Raw genomic sequence first — 19,778 nt, 5'->3', positions numbered from 1 at the left:
GAAAGAACATGTAAAACGCCCCAAACCATTTAGCAACTCAACAAATGTTAACTGAGCCTACCATTTTTCAGGAACTTTTACAGTAGGGATACTGTCATGAAGACACACTCAACCTTCTCCTGTACCATTTCCTATTATCAGACGGCCCTTAAGAACAAAGAAATGCTAACATGTACTAACTATGTGCCACTCACTATAAGAAATTTACAATAACTTTATCACTTCTTCATAACAATCTAAGAGTTTGGTACTATTATCATACTATTTTCCTGCAATGGAGACAGACAGAAAAGTTAGGCAACATTGCCCAAGGTTATACAGCTAGTAAGTAAAGGAAAAGGAAGAACTGTATGATTTGGTTATGAATGAGAGATCATGTGGATAAAATATCATCTTTGGATCCACTCCAATACAATCTATTTAGGGGGGTAAATATGAGGTAGATAATTGTTGAAGAAAGATGATGGGCCCATGAGAACACATTATGGTGTTTTCTATTTTTATATAACTACCCACTCAGGAAAACGGGCGCCCATTCACACTGTCGATGGACACATAAATTGGCAGAACTTTTAAAATTAACACTGAAGTGCATGTTCAATTTTAAAATGTGCATACCCTTTGATTCAGCATCCTAGTTTGAAGTTTAGCCTATAGAAATAATAACATAAAGATTTACTTACAAGGCTATTTACTTTTGTACTACAGTTAATGAAATAATGTAACCATAAATGCAAATTAACAGAGAAACAGTTAATAAACTGTTTATTAGTAGTCAAAGAGGAATGTTTTGGAGGCATTTTTTCATTAGATAAATTTGATTGCACTGACAAGTTATCCATGGTAAATCATCAAATGATTTTTCTTAAAATGTAAACCAATACTATAACCATATTTTGTAATCTAATGTGTGTGTGTGTTGTATAACAGTGTGTAGGTTTGCTTTCATTCCTTAAATTATTTGGTAGTGAGATTATAGGTTATTTTTACTTGTTTGGTATGTACAAAAAAAAATCTAGATAGCATTTACTAAAAAAAAAACTGGAGGTGTTTTTTATAATGCAAGCTCAATTAAATGTATTTATTTTTGTATTCTAAGCCTGGATTACAGAGTAAATATTTACTAAATGTAGGAATGCTGATTACCAGCTAGGACGTTCCTTAAGACATTATGTTCCTGACTCAGATTTATGTAAATAAAACTATAATGCAATTAGCAAGGACACTTAAGAAAGAACACATACCTCCCAAAACTTCACTGATATGAGATTTGATCTATAGAGAACAAGCAAAATTACCAATGAAAAAACTGCCCCCTTCCCTTTTTTGGGGAAAAAATATCAACCTAGAAAATCCAGTTCCCAAGTAGCTGTATGACCTCAGGTAATTCCCTTAACCTTTTTTTTTTAAAACCTCCTTACTCTTCACAATTTTCATCTAAAAACCCTGAAGCTGTTAATACCTCCTAAGGTTCCTCTAAGAATTCATGAAGGAGCTTGGTAAATTAAAGAGTAATATTAAAATGAGAAGATATTTATTATATAACTAGTTAAGTCAGCATGGCTTGAAACTAAGTCAGGCATACCTGCATCACCAAACATCAGCAAGGCAGCAGCAATTGCTCCATCCATAGTGCTGGTTGATTCAATTAACTAACAAAATGAGAAAAGATTAATGTTTTAAAAATAATACTTTAAGAATTATTTCACAAAGTTACCAAACATTGAAGAACGAATATATTAAATATACAGAGTGGAGAAATATACATACGTATTAGCTTAAGTTCATTAAATCCTATGATAAATTTTCAGAAAATCTGGTTTATCTAAAAGGTCTGAACTTAACTAAGCATTTCTTAAAATATATTAGATTTATTTATCACCACTTTAAAGCAAAAAATAAAACATAGTCTATGTACAGTGTATTCAAGGTTTTGTTATTTTAATTGCAAGGCTGTGCACTAAAGTCTCAAAAACTTCCTACCTATGAGTGAGTTCAGGCACTGTGTGTGTGTGTGTGTGTGTGTGTGTGTGTGTGTGTGTGTGTGTGTGTGTGTGTGTGTGTGTGTGTGTGAGAGAGAGAGAGAGAGAGGGAGGGAGAGAAAGGGAAGGAGAAGGAAAGAGAGAGAGAGAGAAAGGAAGGGAAGGAGAGGGAAAGAGAGGGGAGAAGGAGAGAGGGAGGGAAGGAGGGAGAGAGAGAGAGACACTGACAGACATTTAAAATAAACCACAATTCTGGCATAATTTTTTTTAAATCTAATACTTCTTGAGTGGGATAAAGGACTCTTGAAATTTGCTCTGTTTCTAAATTGCTCTAAATTAAATTGCTTGAATTTGTTCAAGAACATATTAATATATGGCTTACATAATTAAGTTTCAAAATACTATTTTTTATACTGTTCTGTAACATTTTGGATTTCAGAAAAAACTAAATACCCCATATTTTTCTCTTGCTATAGTTTCCTGTATTTCCAATGAGCTACTTGTTTTAAAAAGATCTCACTTTTTAAAATAAGCTATTTTTGTATTAAATTAAATAGCCTCAAAACAAATTGATAATGCTCTTTTCTATACTAGTTTTCCTCATCTTGGATCCTCAGATATCCTGTAAGCCCCTCATTTTCAAAATAGTCAAAGCATATTCTTATAAAGCCTAGGACTAAATTTATATTTTATAACTTCCTAAATTACTTTATGTGAGTCTAAAAGCCTCTGTAGAGTAACCTATGTCACCTTTAAATCTTTTGAAATGATGGGAGATCACTTGAAATCCAGATTACTTCAAGAGAGTGCTGTTTTGAGCAAGTGATAGGCTAAATTCCCAAGATTTCAGATACTACTGAAATACACATACAAAGTTCATTTATTGAGATCACTCCTATTTTTCCACTGTAATTATAAAATTAAAGATCAATGTTTCTATAGGAAATAAATCCCCTTGAACTACCTGAAAAACTGGCAATCAAGCTAAAGTATTTTTAAACTGAGATTTGTTTCTTTATGTTGAATATTTTACTATTCCATCATGTTTATTCTGCTGAAAGTTCTTTCCAACACTTTTAAGTGTTGCTACTAGTGGCTACATCTGTTCCTTCTTTTTCTAGGAAAAAAACCCATTGGGAGGCAAATTATGCTACTAGAAGGGGAAAATATAGACCCAAGATACCATTAAAGTTTCATTTAGCTAACAGTAAGAAGGTATCAAAATGATCTGGGAAAAAAAGCTTCATATTAAATATACCAGAGAACAAAGGAATAATATAATCTACACTTAAAGAGTTCAAACTAGCAGGCCTAGGACCATTTTTGGTTCAGACATATTTTGCTTGACCTGAATGGTATCTTTGGTTTTGTCTTTCTTTAGTTACCATAAAAAGGAATGAATACCGATACAACATGAAAGAACATCAAAACCTTATACTAAGTGCAAGAAGTCAGTCATAAAAGATCACACATTCTATGTTCCCACTTATATGAAATGTCCAGAATAGGCAAATCTATAAAGACAGAAATTAGTGGTTGTCTAGGACTGGGGGAGGGAAATGGAGAGTGACTGCTAATAGGTACAAGGTTTCTTTCTGGAATGATTAAGATGTTCTAAAATTAGATTATGGTGATGGTTGCACAACTTTGTAAATATGCTAAAACCCAATAAATTATACATTTTAAATAGGTGATCTTTACGGCATGTAAATTGTATCTCAATAAAGCTGTTAAATTGATGATCAACACAAAATAAAAATCCAGTCTTTTCACTTTATTTGAAAATCTGAATTATTCGATAAAAACAGGCTGTCATTGATTTCACATGGTCATATCTTACCGAAGCTAAGGATCAGCTACCCCTCTTAGAAAGGGTATGTGCCAATGTCCACCACTTCAGAGTTACCTGCCAAGCCCACACAGATACGGTACCTCCTATGCCTCAGCTTGGGGAAGGGGAACTGTCGGGCAGGTGGGTGGTGGTGATGATAAATACAAAGGCGAAAAAACTATGCACCTATAATTAAATGATTCCCCGAAGATCATTCAATTACTAAGTGGCAGAGCTAGGGATAAACTATTTACTAACCTTCAGAGATTTATTCTCTATCTAAAACTTAATGGAATGGTGAGTTTTTATTTGCTCTTATAATAAGACATAGATACCTATAACAGTCCAACTACAGCCACTTATTTTGTTTCTATAGTTCAATCAATCTTTCTCGGCAAGGGTGCTATTGGCAGCCAATTCTTCTGTTATGCAGGACTGTCCTCAGTATTGTAGGGTGTTTAGCATCCCTGGTCACATGCACTAAATGTGAACAGCAACTCCTTGTTATTTCGGGGGGAAAACAAGAAAAAAAGCCTCCTGACATTTCTGAGTTTCTAGTGAGAGGTGGGGGGAGGAAGGTTGTCCCCATTTTAGAACTATTCAAACACAAAAAACTTCACAACCTATGTGAGACACAGAGAAGCCCAGATTGTACTATTTATAGGTGAATAAACCTCACCTACTATAAGACTCAACAAGTAAATCTCTGGCATTTGCCTTTATTAAATATTAAAGTTAATAATTATCTTCAAACATAAGATATCTTTAGAAAAATGACTATCCACTAAATACAGCACTGGATATAGGAGACATTTTAATCATCAATACAACTATAATAACCAATTACTATAAAGGGGTATAACCTTAAGTAAATCACTGTCACTTCTCTGTGGAAAAAGTTCCTTCAAGGTCTGAAGTTTAGCATCTTTAAGGTCTTCCAATTCCGAAAGGTCTTCCAATTCTGAAATATCATTATTATTTCTACCTGCCATGGTAGGAAGGCCTTGGGACTCTTCATCTTCAGATGGCTCAGAACTAAAAATATTTTCAGAGGGAAAAAAACAGTGTTTTAATGTATTACTAAGGTGATTTCATTATAATTGTATATATGTGTATATATAAAATACAGTATATTTGCAGTTCTTTTCAATAATAAATGCAATCTATACCTGTCAAAGATTAAAATGACTTTTTTCATTTCAGTACAGTTGTGCATATAAATCTACATTCCAAAAGTCAGCACCCTTTGAACATATCTCAAATTATCTGGGCTGGAATAGAAAAGAACAGCAAAAACCTGCACTTATTTTGTTAAGATCCATACTCATCCATTGCACACCCACTTTCTCTTTCCTACTTTTTCACCTGTACCCTGAATAAAAGATGAGTGCTGTCATGTTGCTCCTGAGAAATTCTGAAGCATACACTAGTACAAAGATAAAAGAATTTTCATATCCTAGCTAGGTGATCAGAATCTAAGTGTTAAAATCGGAATGGCCCCATTCAATATCAGACTGTCTACCAGGAACAAAACACTTCTTCCGCAGACAGGGAGCACTTATTTTATATAAGGCTTCACGCAACAACAACTAACTTAACCTCATTACATTTCACTTCATATGTTTATCCTATATAAAAGACATTGTGAGCCAAATTTCACTCGTGTATTTCCAAACAAAAAAAAATCTCATTTTGAAATTTTGATTTTCTACCACAGTAAGCATTCTGAAGATCAAAAAGCATAAGTATAGCAAATGGGCAGAAGTTATAGAAATCAAAGAAAGAAATATAGTTAAGTATATTCCTAGCGCCAGAGAATGCAGACTTTGCTATGCAGCTAATTCTATTCTTGGACAGTCTCTTAGACACATATCCAGGACCTGTATTTTAATAACTTCTCTATACTTTGTCACGTTAGTTCAGCTGTACCTGTTAGGGCACCGGTTATGCCTAAGAATCCCCTGAAAACATATCAAAACAGATTGTGAAGGATGAGGAATATGTATTTTAACAAGATTCTAGGCTGACTTCTTGAACCTTGCTCTGAAAAACCGTTCTAAAGTAACAAGGTAAAATAAATCTCTTCTTTTAACACTCTGTCTGGCCTTCAATATTTGAAGACAATTACATGTATCTCCCTTTCCATTACACCCAGACTTTTCATTCCTTATGTACTCATCTCCATAAATTTTCACTCTGCCTCACTACATTCACGCTCCCTAACTGATTCTGTGTCTTAGTTCACTGAGAACATGGAAGCTTTCAGGTTTGAATCCTTTTCCATTCCTGTACTGGATAAGCACTTTAAAGGTCCTTGCTCTTCTGACCATCACAACCTTAACTAAGTGATCAGATTCATCATCATTCCATGGGACAAACTTAGGTGCCCTTGATGTAGTAAGTCTTCATGTTGATAATGAATCTTATCATGCCTTGGACTTAATGCCCAATTTACAGGAAATACAAATAACAGAGGAATAAATTCAATACCATCATGAAGAAACAATCAGAAAAGTCTATTTTGTCTAAAAGACTTGACCTCTTCAGTAAGTTAAAATCCTTAAAAAAGAGGAGAGGAGGGGAGTGGACTATTTTAAGATCAAAAGATAGTTAAGAGTCATGACATCCAAATGCAGTAAATGTACCTTATTTGGGTTCTGTTTTGAAAAACTAGCTACAAAACACATGGAATCTGAATATAAACTGGGAATTAGATGATGTAGAGACTGTTCACTGATAATAGTACTTGTTTTTTGGAAGTGGGATGTACAGCAAGTATTAAGGGAAGAAATCTTTAATTTACTTCAAGATACTTCAGCTAATAATAATAATTAATGAAATAATGAAACAAGGGAAAACATTAAAAATTGTTAAAGGTAGGTGGTATATATAAGTGTTCATTAGCTATTATTTTATCTTATGTGACTGAAGCTTTAAAAGTAAAAGAAAAAAATCTACAAGAACAAGAATGACCATTTTGCGTTCTTTTATCCGGTCTCAGATCAAGTTACTCCCTTCTGCTGAAGTCCCTTCTCAGTGCTAAGGGATTCATTCTAGCCCTTTCTACTTCCTACAGGGCCCTCTTAACTGCCTACCATCTTCTCTCCTGAATCTTTTCTCTCCTTAAGCTCTTCCTCCCAAGCCTGCAGTGCATTCAAGACTGCATTTCATTCAGTGTGCCAGGGGTTCTAGGCACTGTGGACACAGCAGTGAAAGAAGCAGACTCTCCTCTCCTTCACAAATTTTATAAGGCTGATTTTCTATTTCAGCGTTTCCTATATCGTTCTCAACTTACTGGCTTATATCTTCTGCCCCATCACTTTGGTGAAACTGTCCTAAGGGCAATAATACCCTCTAAAATGTCAAACGTGATTTAAAAACACAAACCAGAACACCCCGAACCTTTCACTGGTTGTCTTCTCCTCTGTGTTCCCATCACTGTTGCTTTTTGAAAAGGCAGCCCTACCCTAACCCTCACCCCAGGGGCTCTGCAGCATCATTACTTCTGATTTTCCTTTGACCTCTTAGCCTGTCCTTAATCTCTGTAGAAGGCTTTCTTACTTTTTTCACCTCCCTGAACTGCCAGTATCACCTAGGATTCTGTCTTCAGCTCCTCTTATCTATTAATGCTTCCTGAGAGATTGCAGCAATTGCCAGAGTTCCTAGCATCTATATCAGTGGTTCTCAAAAGGGGGGCAATTCTGCCCCCAGAGGACATGTGGCAATGTCTAGAGACATTTTTGATTGTCTTGACTAGAGAGGTGCTACTTGGCATCTAGCCAGTAGAGATCAGGGATTCTGCTAAACATCCTACAACGTACAGGACAGCCCCTCACAACAAAGAACTACCTAGTCCAAAACGTCAACAATGTCAAGGTTAAGAAATCCTGATAACCAAAAAGGCCCATGCATGGGTACTGACTGTAACTGTGGAACGTGCACACAATGCAGTACTATGGAGTTGTGAAACAGAATACAGATTTTTATGAGCTGACATGATTTCCAGGATATATATACTGCTAAGTTAATAAAATAGAGAATAAATGTACATATATATCTATACATACACAATACAAGACACAGTGCTATCTTCTGTGTAGGAAACAAGAAGAAAAGATAAACAAAAGAAAAACAAATTATGACTAGAAACTAAACAAACTGGTTAGTTCTGAGGTAGGAGGAGGAAAGGGTCAGAAGGAGAAGGACAGAAAGTTAATACTTCTCTAAGCACACTGTACATGGAGTTTTAATTTTTGGCACTATGTTAATATTTTAAATATTTGAAAGTAAAATTTTTAAAACGAGGGACAAGGGAAAAACCCTAAAAGGAATACAAACAGAAATTAATGAACTGAACTACATTTCAAGTGAATAACAATGAAAAATTTAAATAAGTAAGCCAAGTACTGTAACCATATACCCTCATCTAAAGACAAAATAAAACGTATAAACAAATATTAAACTCATAGTGAGCTTAATGGTCAAGAAGCATGATTATAGCAATCCTGAAACTATTTTATGTACACTGAGTGATTGAACAAATTAGCAAATATAATGATATTGGTGGAAGCAGAGTTCTCACTGTCAGAGAAAGAAATATAGAGAAGAGGCAAGGAGGAGCCTTGTATTAGTAGATTAGAATGAAATATATTATTATAAACTCATGATTTAAAAAACAAACAAACAACATTCTCTGGTTCTCTTATATCCTAGCCCATTCTTGCTAAAAGGGCAATGACATAATCCCCTGCTTCACCCAACAGCAAAGGAAGGACACAACCAGTACACATATTTCCAAATTCCATTCCTTTAAAAAGGAACCAGTGCTACTTGGAGAAATGGTTAATTCTAATTTCAGGCTTGGAGTAGGGAAAACACTAGTCTGCAACATCTTGCGCCAGAAGGGAAAGGCTCAAAAAATGATAGGAACCTCTCAAATCCAGAGTCTGTGTAAAGGGGCCCTCACCTGCCAAAACTGAGCAATTTCAGCATCAAAATGAGTAATAATAGTAATAGATTATAATCAGTTGAGCAAAAACGCACCTATAATTCCATTTTTGTATTTACTGTGCTAAATAAATATATGAATAAATAAGGAGAAAAGGGAAAACTATCTATAGTAGAATAGCAAGTATAAATTCTAGAATGCTAGTTAGAATACCACATTTCACAACTACCAATGTAATAACAGATTCAGGCAAGAATCATCAACAGATGCTACAACTATTGAAGGGAAGTCTGCTAAGGAAGAGGATCCTTACCCAGTCTTAAAGTATCTCATCAGAGATTACTTAATCATTAAAAATGGGAAAATGGTTAACTTTATAGGAGAAACCTGGCAGGCTTCTGAGTGGTTAAGTTCACTTCACCAATAATGAGACAAACTGGTTATCAGTGTGCCTCCTAACATAACACACTGAGGAGGACACAAAATCATTTATGTAACTCCTATCACTTAACCTAAATTTAATCATGAAGAAACAACAGGGATGCAGAAATTGAGAGACATCCTAAAAAACCTGGCTTGTTACCTTCAAAGGCCAATTATCATGAGAATCAAAAAGGCTGAGAAACTTTCAGATTAAACGAGACTAAAGACACATGAAAAACTAAACCCAATGTATGATGCTGGAAAAAACTTTACTATAAAGTACTACTCAAAATATGATCCATGGACTGACTGCTAGTCCTCGAAATCAAACTGTTTGTTATCTATCCATGACAAGATAAAGAACTTAAAACAGAAGGAAAAACACATTGCTTAGTTCAGTGTTTTTTTTTTTTTTCTTTTCATTACAAGACTTTCTTGGTGAAGGAATGAGTACATTAATTTACATTCTAGGGCACATTCCTTACTGATAAACCAGTACTCTGAGTAGCACTACTATAAAGAACATTATTGGGATAACTGGTAAAATTTAAATACGGACTATATATTAGATGATATTACCGCACCAACGTTAATCAGTATTTGTGAATTTGAAATGCTACTTTTGGAGGGAATTCCCCGGCGGTCCAGTGGTTAGGACTCAGAGCTTTCACTCATGGGGCTCAGCTTCGATCCCTGGTTGGGGAACTAAGATCCTGCAAGCCACGAGGTGTGGCCAAAAAAAAATTTAAAAAAAAAATTAAAAAAAAAAAAAAAGAAATGCTACTCTTGTTATGTAAGAGAATGACCTTGTTCTTAGGAGATAAATGTGAAATTATTAGAGGCAAAGGTTTCAGTAATAATTCTAATTATTATTTTATGAAGAAGGTGACAAGCAAACGTGGGGAAATGTTAACAATGGGTGAATCTTAATCTTTTTAAAAGGATGTGGAAATTGATTATTCTTGCAACTTTTCCGTAAGTTTAAATTTTTTTCAAAATAAGAAGTAAAATTTGAAGTGCTAATATAATATCAATTTTCCTTAGGATTTACCACACAGGATCATCACTATTTTTTATTTCATAGTGAAATTCAGGATAAAGGCATGGTCATCAGGGCTTATATACACAAAGAAGTTCATTTTAAGAGGAAATCCTCATCTTGGGAGTGGAACAGTGTTAAGCTCTTGCACCTCTGCCACACTTTCTTCACTTAGCTTCTGATCACACAACCTTCTGACTTTTTTCTTACCTCAATGACTGCTCCTTCTTAAGAGTCTTCTGTAAGTTTCTTCTCATCTCCTGTTCCTAGAATCTAGAGTTCGCCTGGCCTAAGTCCTTCAACTAAGAGATCTTCTGTTTTCCAGCTACACTAGTGTCTCTTACTGATTTCATCTAATCATGTACCTCTTAATATCAAGTATCCTGATAACTCGTAAATTCAGATGTGGAACCTTGACCTCTCTCCAGAACCCGAATGTCACAACTCCAACTGCCTACCTGACAAGCCCACTTCAGATGCCTAAGAGTCTCCTCAATCACAGCACGTCTGAGACTGAGCTGCTGGTCTTTCCTGCGAAAGGCGCTCCCCCACTGCACCCAAGGCAGCATTCCTCATCCCAGTTAGGGTTGGCTCCATCCTTCCAGTTGCTCAGGTCAGATATCTTAGGGTCATCCCTGACTCCCGTCTCTCCCATTCCATTTGAAATCCATCAATAAATCCTCTCTGCTCTACCTTCAGAGTATATTTAGAATCTAACCACTTATTATTCACTCCTATACCTACTAGCATGGTTTAAGCTTCCACCATCTTTTGCCTTGGTTATTACAACAGTATTCACACTTCTACTACGACTCCCCTACAGCCTTAAAAACTTTTAAACATATAGATCAGATCATTTTACTCCTCTGCTCAATATGTTCCTTTAGCTTCCCATCTCGTTCAGAATAAAAGCCAAACAGCCTATGGGCTTAACATGATAAAGCTCTTTCCCTATCCCACTCCGCACCTTGTGACCTTAGGTCCTTCACTTCGCATCATTAGCCACCACTACCCCCAGCCCCAGCCCCGCCGCCCACTTTCCTCAAAAACAACAGGCAAAATACTACTTCAGGGTCATTAAACAGGCTACTCCCAATGCCCCTCCCACCATATCCACATGGCTCCCTTTTTTAGCTCCTTCACGTCTTTGCTCAAGCATCATCTTCTTAATGAAGCCTTTTCCAACCATGCGCTTTAGAAACCATGCCCTTAGCCCGGCCCCAAACCCTGTATTTCCCTTCCTGTTTGCCCATCATATGTATTATTTGACATACTGCATTTTTAATTTATTTACTGTTTTTCTATCTAACATACAAAGCTCCGTGCTAGCTCAATGAATGTGTCCCAAAAATGTTAAAATGATTTGACTCTAGGATTCAAGAACAAATCAGAAAGCAGTTACAGGTGACTGAAGGTACTTGTGAAAATAATTATCTACGGAGAATGAAAAACTTAAATATTTGCTCTCACTGAACTTTTTATTGAAAATCAGAACCATGGGAGTTCCCTGGTGGTCCAGTACTTAGGACTTGGTGCTTTTACTGCCGTGGCCTGGTGGCCTGGGTTCACTCCCTGGTTGGGGAACTAAGATCCCACAGCGCATGGCCCAGCCGGAAAAAAAAAAATATCAGTTATCCAGAGTCTCTCTCTCTTTCTCACTCACACACACGCGTGCGCGCGCACACACACACACATGCACGCACATCTCTCTATATCTCTTAAGTTAGGGAAAAATGATGAAGATGCGGTCAGGAAAAGGCAAAAAAGGGGGGAAGTCATCAAAAATTTTCAGTTTAAGTAACTTTTTCTCAAAAAAAGTCTTATACATGCAAATATAATGAATCCATTAAGTTGCTTACACTATAATCACCGTGTCTTTGCTGAATTTTTTCTCTTGAACTGTACTGGAGCAATCTGGGGAAACAACATCTTCACTATCTGAAGACAAATCAATATATTGAATTCCTCTTTGATTCTTGAAATATGATATACTTGCTTTTCTTTCATTTTCTGGGGTTTCTGGAACACTAGAATCTTCTGCAAAAGAGAAAAAGCAGAAAGGGATTTTGAATAACTTGAAAATAAAGCAAATTTGTTTTTGATAATTACAAATCATGTGCTAAAAATCTTTAGCTTCATTCACTGTTTCCATCCTAAAACCAAAAATTCCTCCCAAGTTTTAAAGAAAACATTAATAGTCAACCAGGGCTGGCATTAAATGATTTTCCAATTCACAGGTTACTTACTAGCAAGAACTTAGTGGACACTGCAAAACAGGTTTGTATTTTATATTTTAACCCTTTTCTCTCTGTGCTTTTGCTTCCTAGTACCCAGTTCTTGCCTAAGAGAACAAGGACACTAGAGCCCAAACAACTGGAATTTCAATCCCATCTCTCAGCTAAGTTACTTAATCTAAGTCTCTGCATCCTCAGATGTAAAACAGAGATGCCAATAATCACAGGGCTAATGTGCACATAAAATCAGAAGATATGTATTAAGCACTTAGTTCAGTAATGGGCACACAGCCAGTATTCAACAAACATTAGCTCTTACACAAATGTTAGTGTTATGGACAAAATTATGTCCCCTCCAAAATTCCTATGTTGAAGTTTCAACTCCCAGTACCTCAGAATGTAATGTATTTGGAGATAGGTCCTTCATAGAGGTGACTAACTTAAAAAAGGTAGTTAGGTTAGTGACCTAATCCAAAAGGACTGATGTCCTTATAAGAGACACCAAGGATGTGTGTGCATGGAGGAAAGGTGATGTGAGCACACAGCGAGAAGGTGGCCACCTGCAGCCCAAGAAGAAAGGCCTTACAAGAAACTGAACCAGCCAACACTTTCATCTTGGACTTCTAACTTCCAGATATGGCAGAAAATAAACGGCTGCTGGTTAAGCCACCCAGTCTGTGGTATTTTGTTACAGCAGCCCTCACAAACTAATGAAGTTGGCATCACCCGTCTATGCAAAACAAATTAGTATTCTATTGAGGTCTCCTCTCTTCAAAGGGCTGAGTTCTAAAATTATTCTCCATTATACACTTGAGGAGAGATCAGATTTAAGAAATTCATATTAAAGTAAAAGTAGTCAGTGTCTTGGTTTAGTGAATACCATCACCCCTCAGTATCTGTGAGGTTTGGGGGGACTGGTTCCAGGACTTCCCTGCTCCCCACACCAAAACTGAGGGATGCTCAAGTCCCCCCCAAAACTCTTGGCCTCGATCCCATTAACAGTCATGAAATGATAGCCATCATTATCATAAGGCTCCTGAGTCATATTTGTAAATAACATTAACCAAGGCCTATATAACCAATCGCCTGGAGTGAACTAAAAAATACTTTACTTCCTGCAATGAAGTCCTAGCAACATTACTGAAAAGCAAATCACAAAATTGTTCCAAAAGAACAATTTTATAAATGTTGAGTGTGCCCTGAGTGAAAAACTCTGCTCTGGAACAAATCACAGCTATGTTAACTGTCATATGTATGAAGACATTTACAAGTTCTGATAATTATGTAAAGTAATAAAATTATAGTCCAATTCCTGTAAAATAAGTATAAAGGTACTGGGGACACTGCTTTTACATAGTATTCCTGATATGTCACAAATCACACATAAAACTAAGAATTTAGATCTTTACTGTATCAAAACTTTGACCTAAACTTAATGCATATCATTTTAACAGTTTAACAAAAGTGTCCTGCTTTCTTATACTTGAAAAGGGCTTTCGCAAAACGATTTTGATTGTCCACTTTTCTTTAAAAAGCTTCTTTACTCAAGGACTTCCCTGGTGGCACAGTGGTTAAGAATCTGCCTGCCAATGCAGGGGACACGCGTTCGATCCCTGGTCCAGGAAGATCCTACCTGTCGTGGAGCAACAAAATCTGTGCACCACAACTACTGACCCTGCACTCTAGAGCCCGCGAGCCACAACTACTGAAGCCCAGGCACCCTAGAGCCCGCGAGCCACAACTACTGAAGCCCAGGCACCCTAGAGCCCGCGTGCTGCAACTACTGAGCCTGCATGCCTCAACTACTGATCCCATGTGCTGCAACTACTGAAGCCCATGTGCCCTAGAGCCTGTGCTCCGCAACTAGAGAGGCCACTGCAATGAGAAGCCCACGCACCGCAGTGAAGAGTAGATCCCGCTCGCTGCAACTAGAGAAAGCCCACGCACGGCAACGAAGACCCAATGCAGCCAAAAAAAAAAAAAAAAAAAAAAAAGCTTTTCAAACTGGCCATTTAAATGTATTACTGCATGGTGGGGGGTGTCTAAAAATTCTATTAATGAGTACTAGGAGAACTAGAGTTTCTTGAACTTTATATATTCATCTTATTAAAAACTACTGCTTCATCAAGAACATTCTTAAGTGAAACTAGTATTTAAAAATTTTAAGGATACAATGACAGTTTGGAATCTTGGCCTTGATTCATGCTAGGGCACTAGCAGTTTTTACCTACCATTGTTTTTGCACCATCAGTGCAAATACCAACATAGTGAAAAAGGCAAGTGATGTCTTAATATTATTATGAAATAGTTTTGACCTTATGGACACCCTTTTGGGTCTTACGGACCTCAAAGGTTTGAGGACTAAAGGGAAACAGTAAGAGCTTATCTATACAAAATATCAATTTACCAATATAGTCAATAATCTGGAATTAGAACAGTGCTGAAATGCTTAGATTTGTTTGTTTGGACTATTTTTGGAAGTAAACAGCAGCAAAAATATCTAATAGCCAATGGTCAAAAAGATATTCCTGATGCAATGATGCTTTCTGACCCAAAGCAAACAAGCACTTTAAGCAGCACCACAAAGGAGACAGGAAGGAAGCAAAAAAGAAAAATATAGAAATGAAGGGAAGAACAGTGACAAGTAGAAACAATTATAAAGACATGGGCTACTACATAATTCTGACTTTGCTGAATGCCTTCTGTATTGAAGGCACTGTGCCTGGACGTGGGGGGTACTGAAGGAAAAAAAATGCCAGTCACAGTTGCACTTGCCCTAAAGAAACTAATAATAGGAGCCAAGTAGCCATGTACATAAGTAGCAATGTTGTGAGTCGTAATTTGTGCCATGCGAGAGGAATAAACAAAACGCTAAAGGAACATGAGGGAAAACAGCTATCCTTTCAAATAAAAACAATAAAAAATCCTATGTTTTAGAGACAGTAGATGATATTTTCTCTACCAAAGGCAATAGGAACCTACATTATTACCATATGCAAGAAGATTCCAAGGTTCCAGGGGGTAATTCCAAATGAAATTCCCCATTAGTGGTATGCATGAGAAGACAATTTTTTTTTTTTTTTTTGCGGTATGCGGGCCTCTCCCGTTGTGGAGCACAGGCCCCGGACGCACAGCGGCCAAGGCTCACGGGCCCAGCCGCTTTGTGGCATGTGGGATCTTCCCAGACCGGGGCACGAACCCGTGTCCCCTGCATCAGCAGGTGGACTCTCAACCACTGCACCACCAGGGAAGCCCAAGAAGACAATTTTATACCCTGAACGTTTCCAGTATACTTTTACCCATTCTCATATCTAAGTCTACCATGAAACAAAATGAGGATTTAAAACTGCTACTGATTCTACCTTTCTAAGCGGTCCAAGATCAAGAACCACTCAAAAAACAAACAAAAAAATCACTACTGGGAGATTATGAAAGGTCATCTATAAATAAAGGTGATCTCCCAAAGCAGAATGAAAACACTTAAACCTTTATATCTGGGACTTTCCTGGTGGCATAGTGGTTAAGACTCCGCACTCCCAATGCAGGGGGCCCGGGTTCGATCCCTGCCCAAGGAACTAGATCCCACATGCATGCCACAACTAGAAGTTCACATTCCACAACTAAGGAGCCCGTGAGCCGTAACTAAGGAGCCTGCCTGCTGCAACTAAGGAGCTGGTGAAACACAACTAAGGAGACTGCAAGCCGCAACTAAGAGACCCAGTGCATCCAGAAAGAAAGAAAGACACCTAGTTCTCAAAAAAAAACACACACAAAAAAACCTTTATATCCGTCCTGCAGACTTATGTAAGTGTGCCATTTTTGATATTCTAATTGTATATTGCTCTACATGGTTCAATTCTCTAACATGGCAACTGACTTTCAAGGCAGTTCTTTTGAATACCTAGTAAAGCACATCATATATTTGCCTCTTTGAAAGGTTAATTACCAAAATAATAGATTATAAAATCTTGACTGTTTTAATTTGAATGCCATAGTAGATAGGGAAAGACCTTTAGCATCTCAGATAAGTCAAACTACCTCTGATGAAAGCTCTTGAAAAAGACCAAGTATACACTGAATACAAGATTGAAGGGTAGTTTCTAATACACTACTCTAACATAAAATGAGAAAGAAGAAACATTTCAGGTTTAGGCCAAAAGAAAAGATAAAGATAAAAAGAAAAAATGTAAAGGAAGGAAAGTCATGCTATTAATAATGTCAAAGTGTTAAACCTGAAAGGTACTTTTTAATAACAGAATTTATATCTACAATAAAAATATGACTGGCATATGTACAACTGCATTCTAATAATGAAATGCATAAACAATGCAGGATACATAAAGCAGAAAGTCAATAGAGACAAATATGAGGCTTTAACTCTCTTGTCTAAACTCTTAATAGAGAAGAGAGCACAAAAATAATTAAGATACAGAAAGGTGTTTTTCAAACATTTTTGATTGGAACCCACTGTAAGAGACCCATTGTAGATTATGACCCTAAACACATCGATTGCTAGACAGACATATATAACTGAAACAAAGGTCTCAGAGGCTTTATTGTAAGCGATACTTTGATAATTTTCTATTTATTCTACTCCATTAAAAAAAGTTATATGCATTTAGTTAGGATATAAGAAACTGACTTTATGACATGTTTGTGATCCAGTCTGAAAAAAATGATACAAATAATAAAACATTATTATCTGACATATAATTAAATCTACAGTTAGATTATATCTCTTTTCAAGTACACTTGAACTTTTACAGAAATTGTGTAGTAGGCCAAAAAGAAAATCTCAGTAAATTCATCAAAGAAATACTACAGACCACATTCTCCTGTCACAAAAAGTGAAAACTGGAAGTAAATGTTAGTAAGAACATTGAAGCAAAATTTCAGTCACTTGGAAATTCAAAAAACAAAAGGAAAAACAAAGAAACCACCTCTTTAAACTTTAAGGTTAAACTTTCTTCAACATTTTATTGAAGAAAAAACAACAACAACAAAAAGAAAAAACAACAAAAACATACCAAAATCTACAATACAGGCATACCTTTTTTTACTGCACTTTGCAGATATTGTGCGTTTTACAAACTGAAGGTTGGTGGCAACCCTGTGTTGAGCAAGTTTACTGACACCATTTTGGTAGTAATTCTTGCAGTGTTTCAAACTTTTTCATTATTGTGATATTTGCTATGGTGATCTGTGGTCAATGATCTTTGATGTTACTACTGTAATTGTTTTGGGTGCCTACACAGCGCCCATATAAGATGGCAAACTTAACTGATAAACGTTATGTGTGTTTTGACTGCTCCACCAACCTGCCACTTCCTTCATCACTCTCCCTCTCTTCTAGCCTCCCTACTCCTTTTTTAAAAAAAATTTATTTATTTGGCTGCGCTGGGTCTTGGCTGTGGCACGCAGGATCTTCCTTGTGGCATGCGGGATCTTTAGTTGCGGCATGCGGGATCTAGTTCCCTGACCAGGGATCAAACCCGGGTCCCCTGCATTGGGAGAGTGGAGTCTTAACCACTGGACCACCAGGGAAGTCCCCAGCATCCCTATTCCTTAAGAAACAACAATAAATTAGGCCAATTAATAACCCTCCAATGGTCTCTAAGTATTCAAGTGAAAGGAAAAGTTGCACATCCCTCTCTTTCAAAAGCTAGAAATGATTAAGGTTAGTAAGAAGGCATGTCGAAAGCCAAGACAGGCCAAAAGCTAGGCCTCTTGCACCAGTTAGCCAAGTTGTGAATGCAAAGGAAAAGTTGTTGAAGGAAATTAAAAGTGCTACTCCAGTGAACACACAAATAAGAAGCCAAACAGCCTTTTGCTTATTATATGGAGAAAGTTTTAGTGGCCTGGATAAAAGATTAAACCAGCCACAGCATTCCCTTAAGTCAAAGCCTAATCCAGAGCAAGGCCCCAACTTTTCCATTCTATGAAGGCTGAGAGAGGTGAGGAAGCTGCAGAAAAAAAGTTTGAAGCTAGCAGAGGTTGGTTCATAAGGTTGAAGAAGCTGTCTCCATAACATAAAAGTGCATGATGAAGCAGCAAGTGTTGATGTAGAGGCTGCAGCAAGATACCCAGAAGATCTAAGATAATTAATGAAGGTGGCTACACTAAAGAAGAGGTTTTCAATGTAAGCCAAACAGCCTTCTAATGGAAGAAGATGCCATCCAGGACTTCCATAGCTGGAGAGGAGAAGTCAATGCCTGGCTTAAAGGACAAGTTGACTCTCCTGTTAAGGGCTAATGCAGCTGGTAACTTTAAGTTGAAGCCAATGCTAATTTACCATTCTGAAAATCCTAGGGCCCTTAAGAATTATGCTAAATCTACTCTGCCTGTGCTCTATAAATGGAAAAAAGTCTGGATGACAGTACATCTGTTTATAACACCAAATACTGAATATATTAAACCCACTGTTGAGACCTACTGCTCGGAAAAAGATTCCTTTCAAAATATGACTGCTCATTGACAATGCACCCGGTCACTTAAGAGCTCTGATAGAGATGTACAATGAGATTAATGTTTTCATGCCTGCTAACACAATATCCATTCTGCAGCCCATGGATCAAGGACTTTTGACTTAAAAGTCCTATTATTTAAGAAATATTTTCCAAAAGGCTACAGCTGCCATCAATAGCAATTCCTGTGATGGATCTGGGCAAAGTCAATTGAAAACCTTTTGGAAAGGAGTCACCATTCTAGATGCCATTAAGAACAGTTGTGATTCATGAGAAGAGGTCAAAATATCAACATAACAGGAGGCTGGAAGAAGTTGATTCCAATCCTCATGGATGACTTCAGTGGAAGAATGAACTGCAGATATGGTAGAAACAACAGAGAACTAGAATTAGAAGTGGTGCCTTGGGACTTCCCTGGCAGTCCAGTGGTTAAGACTGAGCTTCTACTGCAGGGGGCTCGGGTTTGATCCCTGGTTGGGGAAATAATATCCCAATACTGCATGCAGAGCAGCCCCCCCAAAAAAAAGAAAGAAAGAAAGAAAAATTCAGGAGAAGTGGCCCCTGAAGATGTGACTGAATTGCTGCAATCTCATGATAGAACTTTAATGGAGAAGTTGCTTCTTATGGATGAACAAAGGAAGGAGTTTCTTGAGATGAAATCTACTCCTGGTGAAGATGCTGTGAAGACTGTTGACATAACAACAAAGTATTTAGAATACTACATAAACTTAGTTGATAAAGCAGTGACAGGGTTTGGAAGGATTGACTCCAGTTTTGAAAGAAGTTCTGCTGTAGGTAAAATGTTATCAAACAGCACTGCACGCTATAGAGAAATCATTTGTGAAAGAATCAACTGA

The 19,778-nt window shown here is 37.0% G+C and overlaps 1 protein-coding gene across 1 annotated transcript in view; it reads right to left on the bottom strand.

The window, feature by feature from the left end:
• SMARCAD1 (SWI/SNF-related, matrix-associated actin-dependent regulator of chromatin, subfamily a, containing DEAD/H box 1) overlaps nucleotides 1–19,778 on the bottom strand; it is a 69,710-nt gene that overhangs the window by 41,905 nt on the left and 8,027 nt on the right. The window contains exons 3-5 of the mRNA XM_060147104.1: nucleotides 12,083–12,260; nucleotides 4,677–4,848; nucleotides 1,586–1,652 (exon numbers count right to left, since the gene is read on the bottom strand). Coding sequence (XP_060003087.1) covers nucleotides 1,586–1,652; nucleotides 4,677–4,848; nucleotides 12,083–12,260 — 417 coding nt within the window. The remainder of the gene's footprint in view (nucleotides 1–1,585; nucleotides 1,653–4,676; nucleotides 4,849–12,082; nucleotides 12,261–19,778) is intronic.

Source organism: Lagenorhynchus albirostris, chromosome 4, assembly GCF_949774975.1.
Source record: "Lagenorhynchus albirostris chromosome 4, mLagAlb1.1, whole genome shotgun sequence".
Lineage (NCBI taxonomy): Eukaryota > Metazoa > Chordata > Mammalia > Artiodactyla > Delphinidae > Lagenorhynchus > Lagenorhynchus albirostris.
Note: the sequence above shows the minus strand (reverse complement) of the source record. Positions and strands in the feature narration are given on the sequence as shown.